The sequence below is a fragment of the Galeopterus variegatus genome, unplaced genomic scaffold, assembly GCF_000696425.1.
Source record: "Galeopterus variegatus unplaced genomic scaffold, G_variegatus-3.0.2 Scaffold7804, whole genome shotgun sequence".
Classification (NCBI taxonomy): domain Eukaryota; kingdom Metazoa; phylum Chordata; class Mammalia; order Dermoptera; family Cynocephalidae; genus Galeopterus; species Galeopterus variegatus.
The window spans coordinates 10292-30967 of record NW_007733915.1 but is presented as its reverse complement, the minus strand read 5'-3'; the positions used below and the strand labels follow the sequence as shown (position 1 = coordinate 30967).

The following is a 20676-nucleotide window of genomic DNA, read 5'->3' as shown; positions in this document are numbered from 1 at the left end:
ATAAAGCAGGAGTCAATTATAGACATTTTGTAGCTGGATATGTTGCCTCTTTAGGGCAAAGCAACATACTCTTGATTGACTTCAGTTTGGTATTAGAGGTGAAAGGTCATCAAAATCAAGTTTTCTCAAGCTTAGTAGTTCTCAACAAGGGACAATTTTGTACCTTAAGGGATGTCATTGTCCAGAAATATTTTTGGTTGTCACAATTACATGGAAAGGGTGCTACAGGCATCTAGTAGGTCAAGGCAAGGGATGATGCTAAACGTTCTACAATGCACAGGACAATTCCACATAATGAAGAATTATCTACCCCAAATTGATAGTACTGAAACTAAGAAACCTGCTAGAGCTCAAGAAGTGCTGTGTAGGGTAGATCAGAGTAGAGCGAGGCTTCTCTTCTTGGATTGGAAGGGGTCAGTTTGGCTAGTACAGTGTGGGCTGGATATTTGCCTAAATGAACCCAGGGGACCTTATACTGAGAAAAAAAACCATTCAGTAGTATGCAGTGACCCTGGACAAACATTTTTATAGATACCACTGTGTTATTTCATGTGTCTTGATACCTTTCTGACAAACACCTCTTTTTCTACATCAGCCATTCTTCATCACTGTCATTTACTTTTTAGGATTATTAGACTTACCAGAAGTTACAAAAGTAGTAAATAAAAATTTCATCTACCAACTGCCCATCTTCCAGTAAAGATAACATTTTATATAACAATAGTACATTATTTAACCTAGGAAATATTACTAATGTAATGAACAAAGCTGTTTTCAAAAATATGTTTCTAAGAAACATCCAGTGGAACTAGACTTAATTTTTTAGAAGTTTAGTGAAGTAGTATTTAATACTTTATATTACATTTCCTTCTGCCTTCAGAATTTCTTTATAGAAAGAAGTACTCTTTTGCATTTTTATACCTTTCCCTATTTAATGTTGCCTACTAATATCCTTGTTTGTGTTATAGTTTTGTGACAAATGTTTTCTCAGGAGGTGCCATTCCTCTTTAATTAAAGGACAAATGCAGTTGAAGCAATATATACTTTTTGTCCATTTCACCTCCTTTCTAAAAATAAAGTATTTTTTAGTATAATCTCTAACTCTGAGGTAGTATTTTTAAAACTTTAACATAATTTTAACAAAAATGATTGTACCTGAAAACATTGGCTATAGGAATCAAAACCGCTTACTGGCATACAAAATTTTCTTTAAGTTGAATTGCACATATTTGTGGGGTGCAGGGTATTGTTTTAGTACATACATATTTTATACAATTAGAGTAGCTAGCATATTTATCCCCAAATATTTATCTTTTGTCATAATTCCAGTCAAGATTCTTTTATAACTATTTAGAAATATACAATATACTATTGTTGGCTCTAGTCAGCCTACAACACCAGAATGTCTTTTTATCTACCTGTAGGTTTGTACCTGTTAATCTACACTTCTCCCTACCCCCCTGTTCCCTTCCCTTTCCTGTCTCTGGTAACCATTACTCTGCTGTCTACGTCTATGAGTACTAGTTTTTTTAGATTCCACATATGAGTGAGATCATGCAGTATTTGTCTTTCTGTGCCTGGCTTACTTCACTTCACATAATGGTCTCCAGTTCTATGTTGCTGCAAATGACAGAATTTTATTTTTTTAATAGCTGAATAATATTTCATTGTAGATATATATCAGTGTTTTGTTAATCTATTCATCTATGGATGGGCATTTAACCCTATCTTCCCTATTGTGAATAGTGTTGCAGTGAACATGGGAGTGCATGTATCTTTTTGATATATTGATTTTATTTCATTTGGGTATAAACCCAGTAATGGGGTAGCTGGGTCTTAAGTTTTATATCTATTTTTACTGCTCTGAGGAACCTCCATACTGTTTTCCACATTGGTGGTACCAATTTACATTCATGCCAACAATGTAGGAGAGTTCCCTTTTCTCTGCATCCTCATGAGCACATGTTATTTTCTGTCTTGTTGATAACAGCCATTCTAACTGGAGTGAGATATTTCATTGTGGTTTTAATTTGCCTTTCCCTGATTAGTGATGTTGAGCATTTTTTCATGAGCCTGTTGGCCATTTGTATGGCATCTTTTGAGAAATGTCTGTTCAAGTCCTTTGCCCATTTTTTAATTGGGTTATTTGTTTTTTGTTTTTGCTGTTGATTTTTTTATTATATATACATGTGGGGTACAATGCTGATTTTCAATAATTGTGTAGAATGTATGCTGGTGAGATCAGTATAGTTAGCTTATTCATCATTACAATACACAATCATTCTTTGTGTCGGTGGACCAATTCCTCATTAGCCCCCCTCCCCTTTCTTCCCTCTTTCCCTCCCTTCCCCTTTTCCACCTTTAGTTTATTTTTTTTTTAATTTTATTTTATTTTGTCAACTTTACTCAGCATTCGGGAAATGCAAATCAAAACCACACTGAGATACCATCTCACTCCAGTTAGGATGGCTAATATCCAAAAGACTGTGAATGATAAATGCTGGCGAGGTTGCAGAGAAAAAGAAACTCTCATACGTTGTTGGTGGGACTACAAAATGGTGCAGCCTCTAAGGAAAATGGTATGGAGGTTCCTCAAACAATTACAGATAGATCTACCATATGACCCAGCTATCCCACTGCTGGGAATATACCCAGAGGAATGGAAATCATCAAATCAAAGGTATACCTGTTCTCCAATATTCATCGCAGCACTCTTTACAATAGCCAAGAGCTGGAATCAGCCCAAATGTACATCATCAGATGAGTGGATATGGAAAATGTGGTATATCTACACCTCTAATTTTTTAAAAGCTCAATGTATTACTATGATTGTTGTTTCTTTCTTTCTCTCTCTCTATTCATTTATTTACGGATTCAACTCCCAGTCATGAGTGTCGTTTGATTTCCTTATATATTCTGGATATTATCGCCTTGGCTGATGTATAGTTTGCAAATACTTGGATAAACATAACCCCTATCAAAATACTAATGAAATTCTTCATGGATATAGGGGGGAGAATATCTTAAAATTTGTATGGAACTGCCTGTCACTTTTAAGCTGCATGAAGTCTCAGGCTGCAGTTTATCAACCTTGGCACTTGTGATATTGTGATTTATAATAAGAAATTCAGTTGACCCTTAGGCAGCAGGAGTTTGAACTACAAGGTTCCATTTATATGTGGGTTTTGCATCTATAGATTTAACCAACCACAGATTGAAAATACAGTAATCGTGGTATGCAGAAGCAGACTACTTATGGCTGACTTCTCATATTTGTGGGTTCCACAAGGCCAACTATGGTACTTGCACTCCTGCAAATTTTTGGTATCCACGGGGGATCCTGAAACAAATCTGCCCCACATATGGAGGGCCAAACATATATATGTTGGTCTTTGTCTCTGGTTCTTGGTACAGATCTTCTAAAACCCTTGTAATTTCCCAAGTGATAGGGTGCTAGGAGAATCTTTTGTTCTAATATTTGGTCTTTGACCCTTGTTCTTCACAGAGCTCCTGAATCTCTTGGAATTTTCTGCATGATAGAGCATCTTTTGTTTTAATGAGAACTCTTGATGAGCTCCTGGACAGGAGCTGGTCACCAGAAGGGCCAACCCATAATTTAAAACTCTAATTAAAACCCTAAAAACCATAATTAAGAACCCAGGGGTTGATATAACTCACTCCTTACCCTCACAGGGCGGGGGAAGGCTGAAAATGGACTTACTAATTAATCATGCCTATGTGATGAAGTCTCCACAAAAATTCCAAAAGTACGGAGTTCAGAGAACTTCCAGGTTGACAGACACATCCATGCAGTGCACCCCAACTCCACAGTGACAGAAGCTCTTGTGCTTGGGATTCTTCTAGACCTTGAGCTATGTATCTATTCATCTGGCTGTTCATCTATATGCCTTATAACATCATTTATTAATAAACTGGTAAACGTGTTTCCCTGAGGTCTGAACTGTTCTAACAAACTAGTTAAATCCTAGGAGGAGGTCATGGGAACCCCCACTTTATAGCTGGTTAGTCAGAAGCACAGATAAAACAACCTAGGGCTTGCAACTGGGATCTGAAGTGGAGGACAGTTTTATGATGATTGCTTATTAACCTGTGAGATCTTATTCTAACTCCAGGTAGATAGCATCAGGATTGAGTTATGTTGTAGGACAGTCAGTGTTTGCTAGAGAACTACTTGTTTGGGGGGACCCCCTTCCACATCTGGTCACAGAAGTGTGCTGTATTGAACATGTGAAAGTATAAAAAAGTGTGACTTTTTCCTGTCTCTTACAGCACTATTGACAAATAATTAGACAATCAGAAAATCCTTTTGTCTGTCCTGTACATTGAAGAATGTTAAGCAACATCCCTAGTCTCTACCCACTAGATGCCAGTACTACCATTTTCCCCTTTTTTGACAACCAACAATCTCTCCAGACATTTCCAAATGTCTCAGAGGTCAAAATCACCCCTGGTTAATAACCACTGGCTTAGACTTTCTCCTAACTTCACTGGACAGCTATGTCATGTAATTGTGCTTTTAAAAAATCTGGAATGTAGACAGTGAAATTGCAGGTGAAACATTACTGGTGTGGGTATCTTTGGAGCCACAGCTAATGCTGTGTAATCCATCTGAAGTCTTTGGTCACATACTACAATGTGTGTCTCCCACATAGGTTGGGAAAGTGTAACATCATATATGAAGCTTGTGAAGATATTGCCTCTGTACTTGTCTGCAACAATAAGTTGAAGCATCTCTCCCTGGTAGAAAATCCCTTGAGGAATGAAGGAGTGATGGTGCTCTGTTTAGCCTTGAAGCATCCAGACTGTTCCCTGGAGAAACTCATGTAAGTTGGTCTGGGGGAAGCATGAAGCATGCTCAGTGGGAGATTTCAAAAGCATGCACGTGAATCAACCTGTTATCACAACAACCAATTGCTCATTGAGGGATGCTGAAAAACATGGAATCAGTATTTAGACCTGAGTCACTTCCTTATGCATGTTTCCTCAGTAAAATGGAGCTAATTTAAACATAGAGGACCATGAGGTTGAATTCAGGAAATCCAAGACTACCTCTTAGAAGCCTCAAATCTAATTTGGAGCTCAATAAATCTTTACCATGAATAGGGATGTCTCTATCCATGTACTGGCTGCTGGGCTAGGAGAGACTATAAGTAAAATTTTTTAAAAATGAATGTACTTGATTCCTTTCAGGTACAGGACTTTATACATTCTAGGTTATTACTGGGTTCCTCCAGTGTCCCCCCTCTTACTTGCTTTAGTCATGTGTCATTTAACAATGGAAATGCATATAAGGAATGTATCATTAAGCAATTTCATCATTGTGTGAACATAAAACTATACTTACACAAACCTAGATGGTATAGCCTACTATGCACCTAGGCTAAGTGGTATAGCTTGTTACTCCTAGGCTGCAAACCTATATAGCATGTTACTGTATTGAATACTGTGGCAGTTTTAATAGAATGGTATTTGTGTATATAAACATATTTAACATAGAAAGGGTACAGTAAAAATATACTACAATCTAATGGGGCCATCGTATATGTGGTCCTTTGCAGACTGAAACATTGTTATGTGGTACATAATTGTATATAAAGTGAACTTCTTTCTCCATTTGGGGTGGTTGGCCAGGAGAGCAGTAGAACACATTCTCTATTTTCGCAGTGAGGCCATCCTAGAAATGGTGTCAAGTCAAACAAAATGCTGCAGTGCCTTAAAATGGGAGACATGCACAAGAACACCCAAGTCTGAAAGAATGAAATAGACACAAAATTTGTGTGCTGTGCATACATGCATGTATGTGCACATATATATATGCATCATACACACTCATACACTCATACATATGTGAGTTTGTGCATATGTATGCACAAAAGAAAAGAAAAAAACCATGAACTATAAAATTTTAAATGACTTAAGGTATAGAAAAGAAATGACATACTAGAAGGCAAAAAGCTTTGACTATCAAATAACTGCCTGACATACAATAAAATCGAAGTGTACTCAATGACGATTAAAGCCAATTATGTGTATCTAAAGAGCTTCTTAATATATATCACTTATTTTTTAAATTTTATTTTATTTTACTTCTCAAAATACATTGTATCTGATTTGCATGCCCCTTTGCCCATTCCTCACCACCATCTCACCACCACACCCCCCACATCGTATCTGTGCACTTGGCTTAAATAGTTCAAGGAATTTTTGTGGTTATTCTGTCTTCCCCGCACCCTTCATTTGTTTGTATGTTTATTTATTAATTTTTAGCTCCCACAAGTAAGTGAGAACATGTGGTATTTCTCTTTCTGTGACTGACTTGTTTCACTTAATATAATTCTAAGTCCATCCATGTTGTTGCAAATGATAGTATTTCATTCTTTTTTATAGTAGAGTAGTACTCCATTGTGTACCACAGTTTATCCACTCATCAGATGATGGACATTTCAGCTGGTTCCAGCTCTTGGCTATTGTATATAGAGCTGCAGTAAACAATGGAGTACAGGTAACCCTTCGACTTGATGATTTCCATTCTTCTGGGTATATTCCCAGCAGTGGGATTGCTGGGTCATATGGTAGGTCTATCCGTAATTGTTTGAGGAACCTCCATATCACTTTCCATAAAGGCTGCACCATTTTGCAGCCCCACCAACAGTGGATAAGAGTTCCTTTTTCTCTGCAACCTCGCCAGCACTTACCTTTCTCGGTCTTTTGGATGTTAGCCATCCAAACTGGAGTGAGATGGTATCTCAGTGTGGTTTTGATTTGCATTTGTTGGATGCTGAGTGATATTGAGCACTTTTTCATGTGTCTGTTGGCCATTCGTATATCTTCCTTTGAGAAATGTCTGTCCAGATCCTTTGCCCATTTTTTAATTGGGTTAATTTTTGTTGTAAAGTTGTTTAAGTTCCCTCTATATTCTGGATATTAATCTGTTGTCAGATGTATATTTAGCAAATATTTTCTCCCACTCTGGTTGTTTTTTTACTCTGTTGATTGTTTCTTTTGCTGTGCAGAAGCTTTTTAGTTTGATATAATCCCATTTGTTTATTTTTCCTCTGGTTGCTTGTGCTTTTGGGGTTGTATTCATGAAGTCTGTGTCCAGTCCTACTTCCTGAAGTGTTTCTCCTATGTTTTCTTTGAGAGGTTTTATTGTTTCAGGTTGTATATTTAATTCTTTAATCCATTTTAAGTTGATTTTAGTATATGATGAGAGATAAGGGTCTAGTTTCATTCTCCTGCATATGGATATCCAGTTATCCCAGCACCATTTGCTGAAGAGGCAGTCTCTTCCCCAGTGTATAGGCTTGGAGCCTTTTTTCAAAGATCAGATGGCTGTAGGTGTGTGGGTTGATTTCCGGATTCTCTATTCTATTCCATTGATCAGTGTGTGTGTTTTTATGCCAGTACCATGCTATTTTGGTTATTATAGCTTTGTAGTATAGTTTAAAGTCAGGTAGTGTTATGCCTCCAGCTTTATTTATTTATTTATTTTTTGCTTAGAATTGCTTTGACTATGCGTGGTCTTGTTATTCCATATAAATGTCTGGATCGTTTTTTCCATTTCTGAGAAAAACGTCATTGGAATTTTGATGGGGATTGCATTGAATTTGTAGATCACTTTGGGTAATATGGACATTTTCACAATGTTGGTTCTTCCAATCCAAGAGCATGGGATATCTTTCCATCTTCTTGTGTCCTCTTTAATTTCTCTCAACAGTGGTTTGTATTTCTCTTCGTAGAGATTTTTCACATCCTTGGTCAGCTTTATTCCAAAATTTTTTTTTTTTTTGGTGGCTATTGTAAATGGGCTAGCTTTCTTGATTTCTCTTTCTGCATGTTTACTGGTGGAATATAGAAATGCTACTGATTTTTGTGTGTTGATTTTGTATCCTGTAACTTTGCTGAAATCGTTTATCAAGTCTAGGAGTTTTTTTATAGAAGCTTCAGGCTGTTCAATATGTAGGATCATATCATCTGCAAAAAGGGACAGCTTGACTTAATCCTTTTCAATCCGGATGCCCTTTATTTCCTTCCCTTCTCTGATTGCTCTGGCTAGTACTTCCAACACTATGTTGAATAGGAGTGGTGAGAGTACAATGATATTGGCAGTGGGCTTATCATATATGGCTTTAATTACGTTGAGATACTCTCTGTCTATGGCTAACTTGTAGAGAGTCTTTATCATGAAAGGATGTTGAATTTTGTCAAATGCTTTTTCAGCATCAATAGAGATGATCATGTGGTTTTTGTCTTTGCTTTTATTAATGTGGTATATCACATTTATTGATATGCATATGCTGAACCAACCTTGCATCCCTGGGATGAATCCCACTTGATCATGGTGTATCATTTTCTGTATGTGTTGCTGTATTGTTAGCTAGTATTTTATTGAGGATTTTTGCTATGTTCATCAAGTATATTAGCCTGTAGCTTTCTGTTTTTGATGTATCTTTGTCTGGTTTTTGGTATCGGGATGATATTTGCCTCACAGGATGAGTTTGGGGGAGTGGCCTCTGATTCAATCTTTTGGAACAGTTTGTAGATAATTGATATCAGTTCCTCTTTGAAGATTTGGTAGAACTCTGCAGTGAACCTGTCCAGTCCTGGGCTTTTCTTTCTTGGGAGCCTTTTGATAACAGCTTCAATCTCTTTTATTGTTATTGGTCTGTTCAGATTTTCTATATCTTCTTGGCTCAGTTTTGGTAGCTTGTGTGTGTCTAGCAATTTATCCATTTCCTCCAGATTTTCAAATTTGTTGGCATATAGATGTTTATAGTAGTCTCTAATGATTCCTTGTATTTCTGAGGTGTCAGTTGTAATATTGCCTCTTCTGTTCCTAATTTTTGTTGTTTGGGTCTTCTCTCCTTTTCTTAGTCTTGCTAAAGGTTTGTTGATTTTATTAATCTTTTCAGAGAACCAACTTTTTGTTTCATTGATTTTTTTGTATTTTTCGTGTTTCTATTTCATTTAGTTCTGCTTTGATCTGAATTATTTCTTTCCATCTACAACTTTAGGTTTGGATTGTTCTTGTTTTTCTAGATCTTTAAGGTGGTGTTAGGTTATTTATTTACCATCTTTCCATTCTTCTGAAGTAAGCATTTAATGCAATAAATTACCCCCTTAAAACTGGTTTTTTGAATTTGATAAGACTTACTTTGTGACCTAACATGTGATCTATCCTGGAGAATGTTCCATGAGCTGATGAGAAGAATTAATATTCTGAGGTTGTTGGTTGTAATGTTCTGTAGATATCTGCCAAATCCAATTGGTCTAAAGTATTTAGATCTTCTGTTTCTCTGACTTTTTGCCTAGATGATCTGTCCAATGATGAGAGTGCTGTGTTCAGGTCCCCCACTATTATGGTGTTAGTGTCTATTTCTTTTTTTAGATTTAATAGTGTTTGCTTTGTAAGTCTTGCTGCTCCAACATTAGGTGTATATAGATTTATGTTTGTTATGTCTTCTTGATGGATCGATCCTTTTATCATTATATATTGGCCATCTTTATCTCTTTTAATAGTTTTTGCTTTAAAGCCTATTTTATCTGATATAAAAATAGCTACTCTAGGTCGTTTTTCATTTCTGCTTGCATGATATATCTTTTTCCATCCTTTCAGTCTTAGTCTATGTGTGTCTTTACAGGTCAAGTGAGTCTCTTGGAGACAGCACATTGTTGGGTCCATCTTTTTAATCCGGTCAGCCAGTCTGTGTCTTTTGAATGGGAAATTTAGTCCCTTTACATTTAGAACTATTATTGAAAGGTGTTGATTTACTCCTAGCCTTATACTGATTTTTGTTTAGATGTCTTAAGTATCTTTTGTTCCTTTCTTTCAAATTTTCTCCTTGTCTTTTGTATTTGTTGGTTTCTTGGGGTGATAGATAAACTGTTTTTTCTCTTTTGTTAGCATTTTTGTTTTGCTGGTAGGTATTCTTTCATGTGTATTCATGGTAGTGATGGTTGTTTTATGGTATCAAACCCAGTACTTCCTTGAGAATTTCTTGTAGGGTTGGTCGTGTGGTAATGAGATCCCGCAGTTTTTGTTTGTCTGAGAAATGTACTATTTGTCCTTCATCTCAGAAGGATAGCCTTGCTGGGTAAAGTATTCTTGACTGGCAATTTTTGTCCTTTAGTGTTTTGAATATATCCCAATCTTTTCTGGCTTTTAGAGTTTCTGATGAAAAGTCTGATGTTATTCTGTTTGGGGCTCCCTTATAAGTGACTTGCCGCTTCTCTCTTGCAGCTTTTAAGATTCTCTCTTTGTCTTTGACTTTTGTCAGTTTGATAATCACATGTCTTGGAGAGGCTCTTTTGGGGTTGAATATGTTTGGTGATCTTTGGGCTTTCTGAATCTGGGGGGTCTGTGACCTTCCCTATACCTGTTGATGTGATATATCACATTTATTGATTTGCATATTTTGAGCCATTCTCACATCCCTGGGATAAATCCTACTTGGTCATGATGTATAATTTTTTTGATCTGCTGTTGGAATTGCTTTGTCAGATACAAAACCCTTAATAAAATACTATGTTCATCAAGGTTATTGGCCTGTAGTTTTCTTTTTATTGTTGTATCCCTGCCTGGTTTTGATATCAAGGTAATGCTGGCCTCATAGTATGAGTTTGGAAGAAGTCAGTCCACTTCAATTTTTTGCAGTACTCCAAGAATTATTGGTATTATTTCTTCTTTAAATGTTTAATAGAAATCAGCAGTAAAGTCATCTGGTCCTTTGCTTTTTAGGGGGGAGTTTATTACTGATTCAATCTGGTTACTTGATACTGGTCTGTTCGTGTCTCTGTCTCTTCTTGACTTAGTCTTGACAGATCATATGTGTTCAGGAACTTATCCATTTTCTCTAAGCTTTCAAATTTATTGGTGTATAGTTCATAAAAATCTCTAATGATCCTTTAAATTTCAGTCATATCAGTTGTAATTTCTTCTTTTGCATTTCTGATTTAATTGATTTGGGTCATTTATATTTTTCCTTAGTTGAGCTAATGATATGTCAATTTTTTTTATCTCTTCAAAAGCAGCCAACTTTTCCTTTGATCTTTTGTATTGGATTTTTAGTTTGAATTTCATTTATTTATGCTCTAATTTTATTATTTCTGTCCTACTTATTCTGGGATTGCTTTATTCTTTTCTAGTTCCTTGAGATGCATCATTAGTCATACATTTGAAATGTTTCTCTTTTTTTTGATGTAGGTATTTATTGCTATAAACTTCATACTGCCTTGGCTATATTCCATAGATTTTAGTATGTTGTGTTTCTGTCTTCAATTTTTTCAAATAATTTTTTGATTTTCTTCTTAATCTCTTCTTTGGCCCATTGGTCATTCAAGAGCATGTTTAATTTTCATATATTTGTGTATATTCAAAAGCTTATCTTGTTACTGATTTCTAGTTTTATTCCATTATGGTAAAAAAAATATTTTATGATTTTGACTTTTATAAACTTGTTGAGACTTTTTTGTGGCCTAACACATGGTCAGTCATAGAGAATGTTTTATGTGCTAATGAAAAGAATGTGTATTCTGTAACCATTTTATGAAATGCTCTGTAAATGTCTATTAGGTCCAATCCTATCTATGATGCCATTTAAATCCAATGTTTTCTTTTGATTTCCTGTCCTGATCTGTCCAATGCTGAGACTGATGTGTTAATTTCTCCAAATATTATTATGTTGGTGTCTATTTCTCCCTTTATATCTGATAACACTGATGTGTTAATTTCTACAAATATTATTATGTTGGTGTCTATTTCTCCCTTTATATCTGATAATATTTGCTTTATATACCTGGGGGCTCCAGTGTTTAGTACATATATGTTTATAATTGTTACATCCTCTTACTGTATTAATTTGACTGATGTGTTAATTTCTCCAAATATTATTATGTTGGTGTCTATTTCTCCCTTTATATCTGATAATATTTGCTTTATATACCTGGGGCTCCAGTGTTTAGTACATATATGTTTATAATTGTTACATCCTCTTACTGTATTAATTTTACACCCTTTATCATTATGATTTCCTTCTTTGTGTCTTAGTACAGATTTTTTTTTAAAGTATGTTTTATCTAAGTATAGCTACTCCTGCTCACCTTTGTTTTCCATTTGCATAAAGTATCTTTTTCCGTCCTTTCACTTTCAGTCCCTGTGTGTCTTTGTAGGTAACGTGTGTTTCTTGTAGGCAGCATATGGATGGGTCATGTATTTTTATCCATTCAGCTAGTCTATGTATTTTAATTGGGGCTTTTTTTTTTAATCCATTTACAACAAGGTTATTGATGTGTGAGGTCTTCTGTCATTTTGTTTTCTGATTGTGTGTCACTTCTTCCTTTATTCTCATTGTTTTCTTGTTTTGTAATTGTCTGTTGATACAGTTTGATTCCTTTCTAATTTTTCTATTCTACAAGTAAGTTTTACATATTCAGCTATTTTTATATGGTGGTGGTGGTTCTCTCTTCTAGATGTAGGACTCCCGAAATCATTTTTTGTAAGACCAGTTTGGTAATGATAAATTCTCTTAATTTTGCTTGTCTGAAAAAGACTTTCTCCTTTGTTTATGAATGATAGATTTGCTAGGTATAATATTCTTGGTTGGCATTTTTTTCTTTCAGTATTTTGGATATATCATCTCATTCTCTCCTGACCTATAGGGTTTTTGCTGAGAAGTCTGTTAGTGTACAAGTGACTTGACATTTTTCTCTTGCTATTTTTAGAATTCTTTGTCTTTCATGTTGGATAGTATGGTGACAGTGTCTCTTGGAGAGGAACTTTTAGGGTTGAATCTATTTGCGGAACTTTGGGCTTCCTGCATTTGGATGTTCATATCTTTCCCAAGACTAGAGAATTTTTCAGCTATTATTTTGTTAAATAGATTTTCAATATCTTTTGTTTTCTTCTCCTTCTGTAATGCCCATAATTTGAATATTTGTTAGCTTAATAATATCTCATAAATCTCAAAGGCTTTGTTCATTCTTTTTTTTTTTTTTGTCTACCAGTGTTATTTTAAAGGTTCTATCTTCATGATCAGAAATTCTTTTTTTCTTTTTTATTTCTCATTTAATTCTTTGTTCTACTTGATCTAGTCTGAGATTCTCAGATTTTTTTATCTCATTCAATGTATTCTTCAATTACATAATTTCTGCTTGTTTTTTAAGTATATATTTGTTGAATTTGTCTTTCAGATCATAAACTGTTTCTCATTTTTGTTGAGTTTCCTGCATTCTCTTATATCTCAGTGAGTTTCCTTAAGATAATTAATTTGAATTCCTTTGTTAGCAAGCTGACAGTTTCTGATTCATTGGCATAAGTTACTGGAGCATTATTGTGTTTCTTTGGTATCGTGTTACCTTGTTTTCTCATGTTTGTTTTCCCTGCATTGATATCTGTGAATCTCATGGAACAATCACCTCTTTGAGTTTTGTAAAATGGCTTGCATAGGGAATAACTTTCACTTGCAAATGCATCCTAGCATGTGAATTGGGTAGAGTACAGTGGCTTTGTTTTGGATTGATGCTGTAGTGTACTCAGTTTCTTCAGCTGTAATCCACTTTCACTATGTTTGCAAGTAACTCAGTCTATGCTCGGAAGGTTTGTAGTGGCAGTTGCATAGCTTTGAAGGAAGAGATTGCTGGGTTGTTATACAGGCTAGTGTGCATGTTTGCACCCTGTGTTAGCTGGCTCACTGGGGATGGAGTTGCTGGATTGATTCTCAAGCTGGGGATGTGGCATGTGGTGTGTCAGGGTCTCCAGGACTAGGTCACCAGTGGCAGGGTCACTGTACTGCTTCTCTGACTAGGGTTGGCCCACCAGTGGCACATCAGCCAGGTTGTTTCTCACTAACATGCATGTGCATGCAATGGCTTACAGACTCAGGGGTGGGTCTTTCAGGGGCATGACAGCTAAGTTGTTTGTTTTTCTGAGCCATGGTCATGGGTGCACTTTGGTTTTGCTATCTGGGTGTAGGTCTGCTGGTGTCCTATTCACTGTGTCACTTGTTGGGGAAAAGGAGGGAGATTGTTCTTCCCTTGGTGGTTCAGAAGAGGATCTGCAGAGGGCAGGGCTGCTGAGCTACTTCTTGGACAATGGGTGAGGCTGCGAGGTGAGGCTATAGAGAGGGGACCTGACCAGACCCTTCTTGGAAGGTAGGTGAGGTCAGGAAGAGAGCCCAGCAAAAGGGTCCTGACCAGCTGCCTCTCGGGTGGTGTGTTGAGGCCTCGAAGTGGTATGCAAATTTGTGGCCCTGCCAGCTGCTTCTTGGGCATTAGACAAGGCATCAAGGTAGGTCTGCTGACAAGGGAGCTGTCCAGCCACTTCTTGGGCAGTGGGTGAGGTTGAGAAGTGAGCCTACCAAGAGGTAACCCAGCCATCCACTTCTCAGGCAGTAGGCAAGGCCTCAACATGAAGCTGCAGAAAGAGGCCCTGACAGCAACTTCTTGAGTAATGGGAAAGGTCAGGAAGTGGGCCTGATGAGAAAAAGACCAGCTACTTCTAGGGTGATGGGGCAAGGCTGCTAGACAGGCCTGCAGAAAGGGGACCCAGCCAGCTGCTTATCAGACAGTGAATGAGGTCTCAAAGCAGGGCTACAGAAAGGGAGCTATCCAACCTCTTCTTGGGTGGTAGGCAAGGTCAGGAAGCCAGCCCGCTGAAAGGGGGCCCACCTAGCCACCTCTCAGGTGTTAGATGAGGATTCTAGTTGCGACTGTTGAGGATGAAACCACTTCTCCGGGGGGTCATGAATTCACTTTATTTCCACTGGCCCATGGGTGTACTCATTAGGATAGGGACCTATGAACTATTTTATTGGTTTGAGGGCTCAGGTGCACAGAACTCAACCAGCTGGCAAGAAACGGGACAGGGGGAGGAAGGGAGGTGGTCCGCCTGATGAGAGTCTGCCTGTCTGATCTCTGGAGTCATGTGGGTGTGTCAGTTCAGCTGGCCTGGGGTTGGCTCCTCAGACTGCAGGACCAGAGCCACAGCTTCTGTGGCTCAGGCTTCAAGCCACTGGGATCAGGACATTGTAGCCTCGTGTGAGTACACTTGGATGATGGTGAGGCTTATGGCTGGGGAAAGGCTGTGCCCTTTGGCCCCAGGGCAGGGTGCACTCCACAGTGGCGCTAGTTTCAAGATGGTGCCATCCTGCATTGACTTGGGTCACGAGGGTAGAGGGTAGGGAGTGCATTGTATGTGCTCCTGTGCTGGAGCAATGCAGGGCATGTGTTCTAGGCAGTTCCCCACTAGGCAATCCTCCTGCAATAGGGGTTGGTGTAGGCCCACTGCCTACCCTTTTCCTGAAATGGAAAATCCCTCCTGTGCCAGTCCCAGTGGCAGAGATGTGGTGGCTGATGCCATGTGCCTGCCTCTCCTCTTCATGCTGCCATCCTGGGCTTTTGTGCTCCACAGGGATTTTTCCAGTCTCACTGCATTCCTGTACTCTCCTACAGAGGTCCCATCAATACTTAGCTATCTGTTGTTCTGGTACTTTTCTGTAGGAGGCATGAGTCCCAGTGCTGTAGACTGGGTGCCCCCTGCAACCTCATTGAAGCTTAATTCCCACTGTAACTGAGGGTGGGAAATCCTATTATGGTAATTGAAAGGAGGGGCCTTGAAGAGGTGATTATATTGTAGGACCATGCCATAGTGAATGGATTAATAATGGTGGTCAGTGGCGTGGTTCTGAGGGCTTTAAAAGAAGAGCACTTGAGAGGTTAGGCCCTCTCTGCTCTGCAATTTTCTGCCACATGAGACTCCTGGGTCAGTTGCCACCACCAAGGCCTTCACCAAATGTGTTCCCTGGACTTTGGAGTTCCCAGCCTCAGAAACCGTAAGCAATAAATTTTGTTTTCTTATAAATTACTCAGTTCTGTGTATAAGCAACAGAAATGAACTGATACACTTGGGCACCTCTGGTCTGCCATTTTGCCCCACCTCTCACACTCATCTTTCTGAGGAAGCCAGGCAGATAACGTGAGTGACGGACTGGGCTGGATGGTGGTTATGGTGAGTGGGACAGTGCCTGTCCCATCCAAGGTAGAAGCTGGGATTTCCTTCTACCTCTCTCTGCCATGTGATCTTCTGGGTCAGGGTACCAGGTGCTTGGCTTTCCTTTGATAGCTAGAAGTATGGAATTGAAACGTTGACTGCTAATTTTTAAAAAAACATTGAAGTTGATGGCAGCTAAACAGACTACCTACAAGGGTCATATTCCATCATTAGCTACCAGGCTGTGACTTGTATTTTATGTTTCCTGTTATTAATCTCTAACACTCAGTAGGCAAAAACTAATAATCACAAATTTTAAAATATTCCCTTGAAATTCTCCTCTGATTTATTTTTCCCAGTTTTGTCGAGGTGTAATCGACAAACTCTGTATATATTTAAGGTGAACAACATGACATTTTGATACATGTATATGCTGTAAAATGATTACAACAAGCTAATAAACATCCATAACCTCACATAGTTATCATTTTGTGTTTGTGTGTGTGTTGAACACTTAAGATGAACACCTAGCAAATTTCAAGTATGCAATACAGTATGATTAAATAATTTTAAAACAATTATTTGATACACATATACATAGTGAAATGGTTCCTATAGTCAAGCAAACATATTCATCATCTCATATGGTTACTCCTTCTCATGTATGTGTGGCAAGAGTACCTAAAATCTATCTTTTAGCAAAATTTTAAATATATATAATAAAAACAAAAATTATTTTGCATAGGATACTATCCAGGATGTTTCATTAAACCAGAAGTACACTCTGCAAAGAATGGGTGACTTTTGTCCAAGGTCATCCAGCCATTGGTGACGTGACTTGGAACTGGAATCCAACATTCTCTTTTGGGTCCAGTGTATTCCACATTCTTTTCTTCTGCAGCTGCTACAAGTTTTAATTCCTTTATTTTCTCAAGTGAAAGAAGAATGCAAAAAATGACTTAAAATTTTTTGCATGTGGTATCATGAGATTACTATATAGAGCTTAAATGAGCTGACAAATCAACTGTGTGTCTTTGCAGGTTAATGCGCTGCTGTCTCAACTCTGTCTCCTGTGACTACATATCCCAAGCCCTTTTGTGCAACAAATCCCTGTCTCTCCTCGATCTGGGGTCGAATTTCCTGGAAGATAAGGGGGTGGCATCTCTATGTGCAGCATTGAAACACCCAAACTGCAACTTACAGGAGCTGTGGTAGGACTGGCTATGATTGGTTTGAATGTCAGGCGTTTTGTTTTGGTTTTTGAATACTGGGATTCTGAGAAGGAAATAGGAAGGTGGAAGTGCTGTTGTCTAAATGTCTGTAACTCCCTTAATTTATATATTTAATCTTAAGCCCCAAGGTGATGGTATTAGAAGGTAGGACTTTGGGGACATGATTAGGTTGTGAAGGTGGAGCCTCTAAGAATGGGATTAGTACCCTTTTAGAAGAGTTCCTAGAGACTTCCTTGTTTCTTCTACCTTGTGTGGACACAGTAGAAAGTAGGAAGTAGGCCATCACCAGACACTGAATCTGCCATCTGCTAGCACCTTGGTTTTGGACTTCTCAGACTGCAGAACCATGAAAAATAAACTTCTGTTATTTATAAGCCACCCATTTCAGTCTATGGTATTTTTCATAGCAGCCCAAAAGTAATAAGACAGGGAAAGAATGGTATCCACTTAAAAAAAAAAAAGAAAAAAAAAAGGGCATAGGTCTTGACTAAAGGAGTGTCAGGACAGAGGTAGTACAGTGTGCTGCTCTGGAGTTGGATCTCTGGCTTCAGAAGGGCCTGAAATAGAGCGCCAGGTGCCCTCGACTGGCTGTGTGAACTTGCACAGGTGACTCATCTCTCCCCAGGTGTAATGTGAGGATAGCTAGTCCCTACCCTAAAGAGTTGAGGTGGCCAGCCGGAGTCATGTATATGAGGAACTATTAATGATTGGCTCATAATATGCACTCAGTAAATGATAGAGACATAGCATGAGAATCATTCATTTCTTCCACTAGGAGCTGGAGACTCTTCTTAGGTGGATAAGTAAAACTGGAAAATAAGACATTCCAACATCATCATTCCCACAGCTTCTGTTTCATGGAGCGTTTTACATACACACATGTGCACATATGTGCTTATGAGGCTGCAAGAATGTATGTATATATGTATACATTATGGTTTCTAAACTGTGGCACTATTGACATTTTGGTTCAGACCGTTCTTTTTTGTGGGGAGCTGTCCTGTGCTTTGTAAGGTTTTTAGCAGCATCCCTGATTTCTACCCAGTAGATGCCAGTAGCACCCTTTCTTCCAGTGTGGAAAACCAAAGATGCCTCTGGACACTGCCAAATGTCCCCTACAGGAAAAACATCATGGGCCAGCCCTGCGGTGCACTCGGTAGAGTGTGACGCTTGGGAGCACGGTGGCGCTCCCGCCGAGGGTTCGGATCCCATATAGAGACTGGTCCGCTCACTGGTTGAGCGCGGTGCGGGTGCGACACCGAGGGTTGCGATCCCGTTGCCGGTCGCGGTTCGGGCACAACACCGAGGGTTGCGATCCCGTTACCGGTCACGAAAAAAGACAAAAAGGAAAAAATAAAAAAAAGAAAAACATCATGTCTGCTTGGGAGCCACTGACACACACACATACATATATCAGACATATGCATATATGTCTATGTATGTGTGTACATATGTGTATATATACACACATCTGTCATCTATCATGTATCAGTAATCATGTATCTGTCATCTATTTATCTAACATTTATTTAACATCTATCTGACTTCTATCACCTATTATCTATATATTGTGTTCTGTACCTATTCATCTATTATCTAACATAAATCGGTTTAACATCTGTCTATATATGTATATCTCACCTCTCTAACTTCGATATCGCCTATCATCTATGTATTTGTGTTCTCTCCCTGTTGTGTCATCTGCGTGTCATTTATCTACACCTACATCTACCCGTCCAACTACATCTCTCCACATCTACATCTACCTTCTCCCCACTTCTGTCTACATCTATCTTCTACTTATCCTCTGTCCTCTACCTACCTGCGAACATACAGATAGAGAGATGGTAGTAAGTACCTTATGGAATCATGAGATTGAAGGCTGGGGAGAAATTGAGAACAAGATGTTATACAAAATAGGGGAAGCCTCACTGAAAAACTAATATCGAGCAGAGATGAAGGCAGTGAGGGAGCAGCCCTGCTTATATTTTGAGCAGGAGCACTTCATCGGGGAGAGCAATAGGAACAGAGAGCCAAGGGAAAAGAACTGGGCAAGGCAGAATATTGTAGAGAGTCTAGGGTGTTGGGGTACAGCAGGGAAGGTGGAGGAGCTGAGAAGTCATTGCCTCTTCATCATAAACATCATCATTATCTCAGAAGTACTTGAGTATTTCTTGCTTTGTATGAATAAATGAAAATAAGCTAAGCCGTTAACATTGGACCTCGTGAGCATATAAACATTTGTGTGTGTTTTTTCCCCAGGTTGACAGATTGTTCCCTCACTTCCATTTGCTGTAAGGACATTTCTGCTGTTCTTATTTGCAATGGGAAACTGAAGACTCTGAAACTTGGTAACAATCTAATACGAGATGTTGGTGTAAAACAGTTATGTGGTGCTTTGACGCACCCTAACTGTAAATTACAGTGTCTTGGGTGAGTATCTACTATCATTGTGAGAAAGGTCCCCTATTTCAAGAGCAGGAAAAGCTAGAGGATTAACAGGATTAAAGGAAAGCAGATTTAAAAACAAGTCTGTCTGTAACAATCTGATAATTGCTGTTCCGTGAAACCAGGGTTCACTCAATCTTGGTACTATTTACATTTGGGACTGGATAGTTCTTTGCTGGGGGCAAGGGGAAGGGTTTACTGTGCATCTTAAGATGTTTAGAAGCATCCATGAGTTGCAAATAGCACTCTTCAGGATAAATGTCACCAGACATTGCCACATGTCCCCAAGGCACAATGGCTCTGGTTGAGAATCATTGGTCTAGACTAAAGTCTTCTGCTCAGATGCATGGGGCTGGCATGTAACCATGGTCTGCTTTATAGCTTGCCCAAAGCCAGGCATTTTTTCCTCTGGTGGTCTTCTCTTTTTAGGCTGGAAACGTGTCAGCTCACCACTGCCTGTTCTAAAGACCTTGCCTTGGCTATCACCACCTGCAAAACACTGAGAAGCCTGAATCTCGACTGGATTGTCTTGGACCGTAATGGGGTGTTGGCGCTGTGTGAAGCTTTGCTCCATGTGGGCTGCTCACTGCAGTTGCTTGGGTGAGTCCTGTTTCCCGTGGTGAGGGTCTTCAGAGTGAGGGTAGACTAACCTTGATGTGTTCAACCTCAGCACAATTGACACTGGCCTGGAGACCTCTTCATTGCGGGGAGCTGTTCTGTGTATTGTAGGATGTTGAGCAATATTCCTTGATGCTATCCTCTCATTAAATGCCAGTATCACCTCCCTCCAGTTTTGACAGTCACAAATATCTTCAGATATTGTCAAATGTCCCCTAGGAGACACCGTCGCCCTAGGTGAGACCCACTGCTCTAATATAAACACCATCTCCTACTTACATTGCCCATAAATGAGAAACCCAAGGTCAGAGTTGGGAAGTTCTTTTTTTTTTTTTTTTTTTTTTTTTTTTTTTTTTTTTTTTTTTTTTTTCT

At 38.6% G+C, this 20676-nt stretch overlaps 1 protein-coding gene across 1 annotated transcript in view; it reads left to right on the top strand.

Moving 5' to 3' along the window:
• LOC103607883 (NACHT, LRR and PYD domains-containing protein 9-like) overlaps window positions 1–20676 on the top strand; it is a 49392-nt gene that overhangs the window by 25583 nt on the left and 3133 nt on the right. The window contains 4 exon segments of the mRNA XM_008592345.1: window positions 4674–4844; window positions 17047–17217; window positions 19501–19671; window positions 20116–20286. Of these exon segments, the coding sequence (XP_008590567.1) occupies window positions 4674–4844; window positions 17047–17217; window positions 19501–19671; window positions 20116–20286 (684 nt within the window).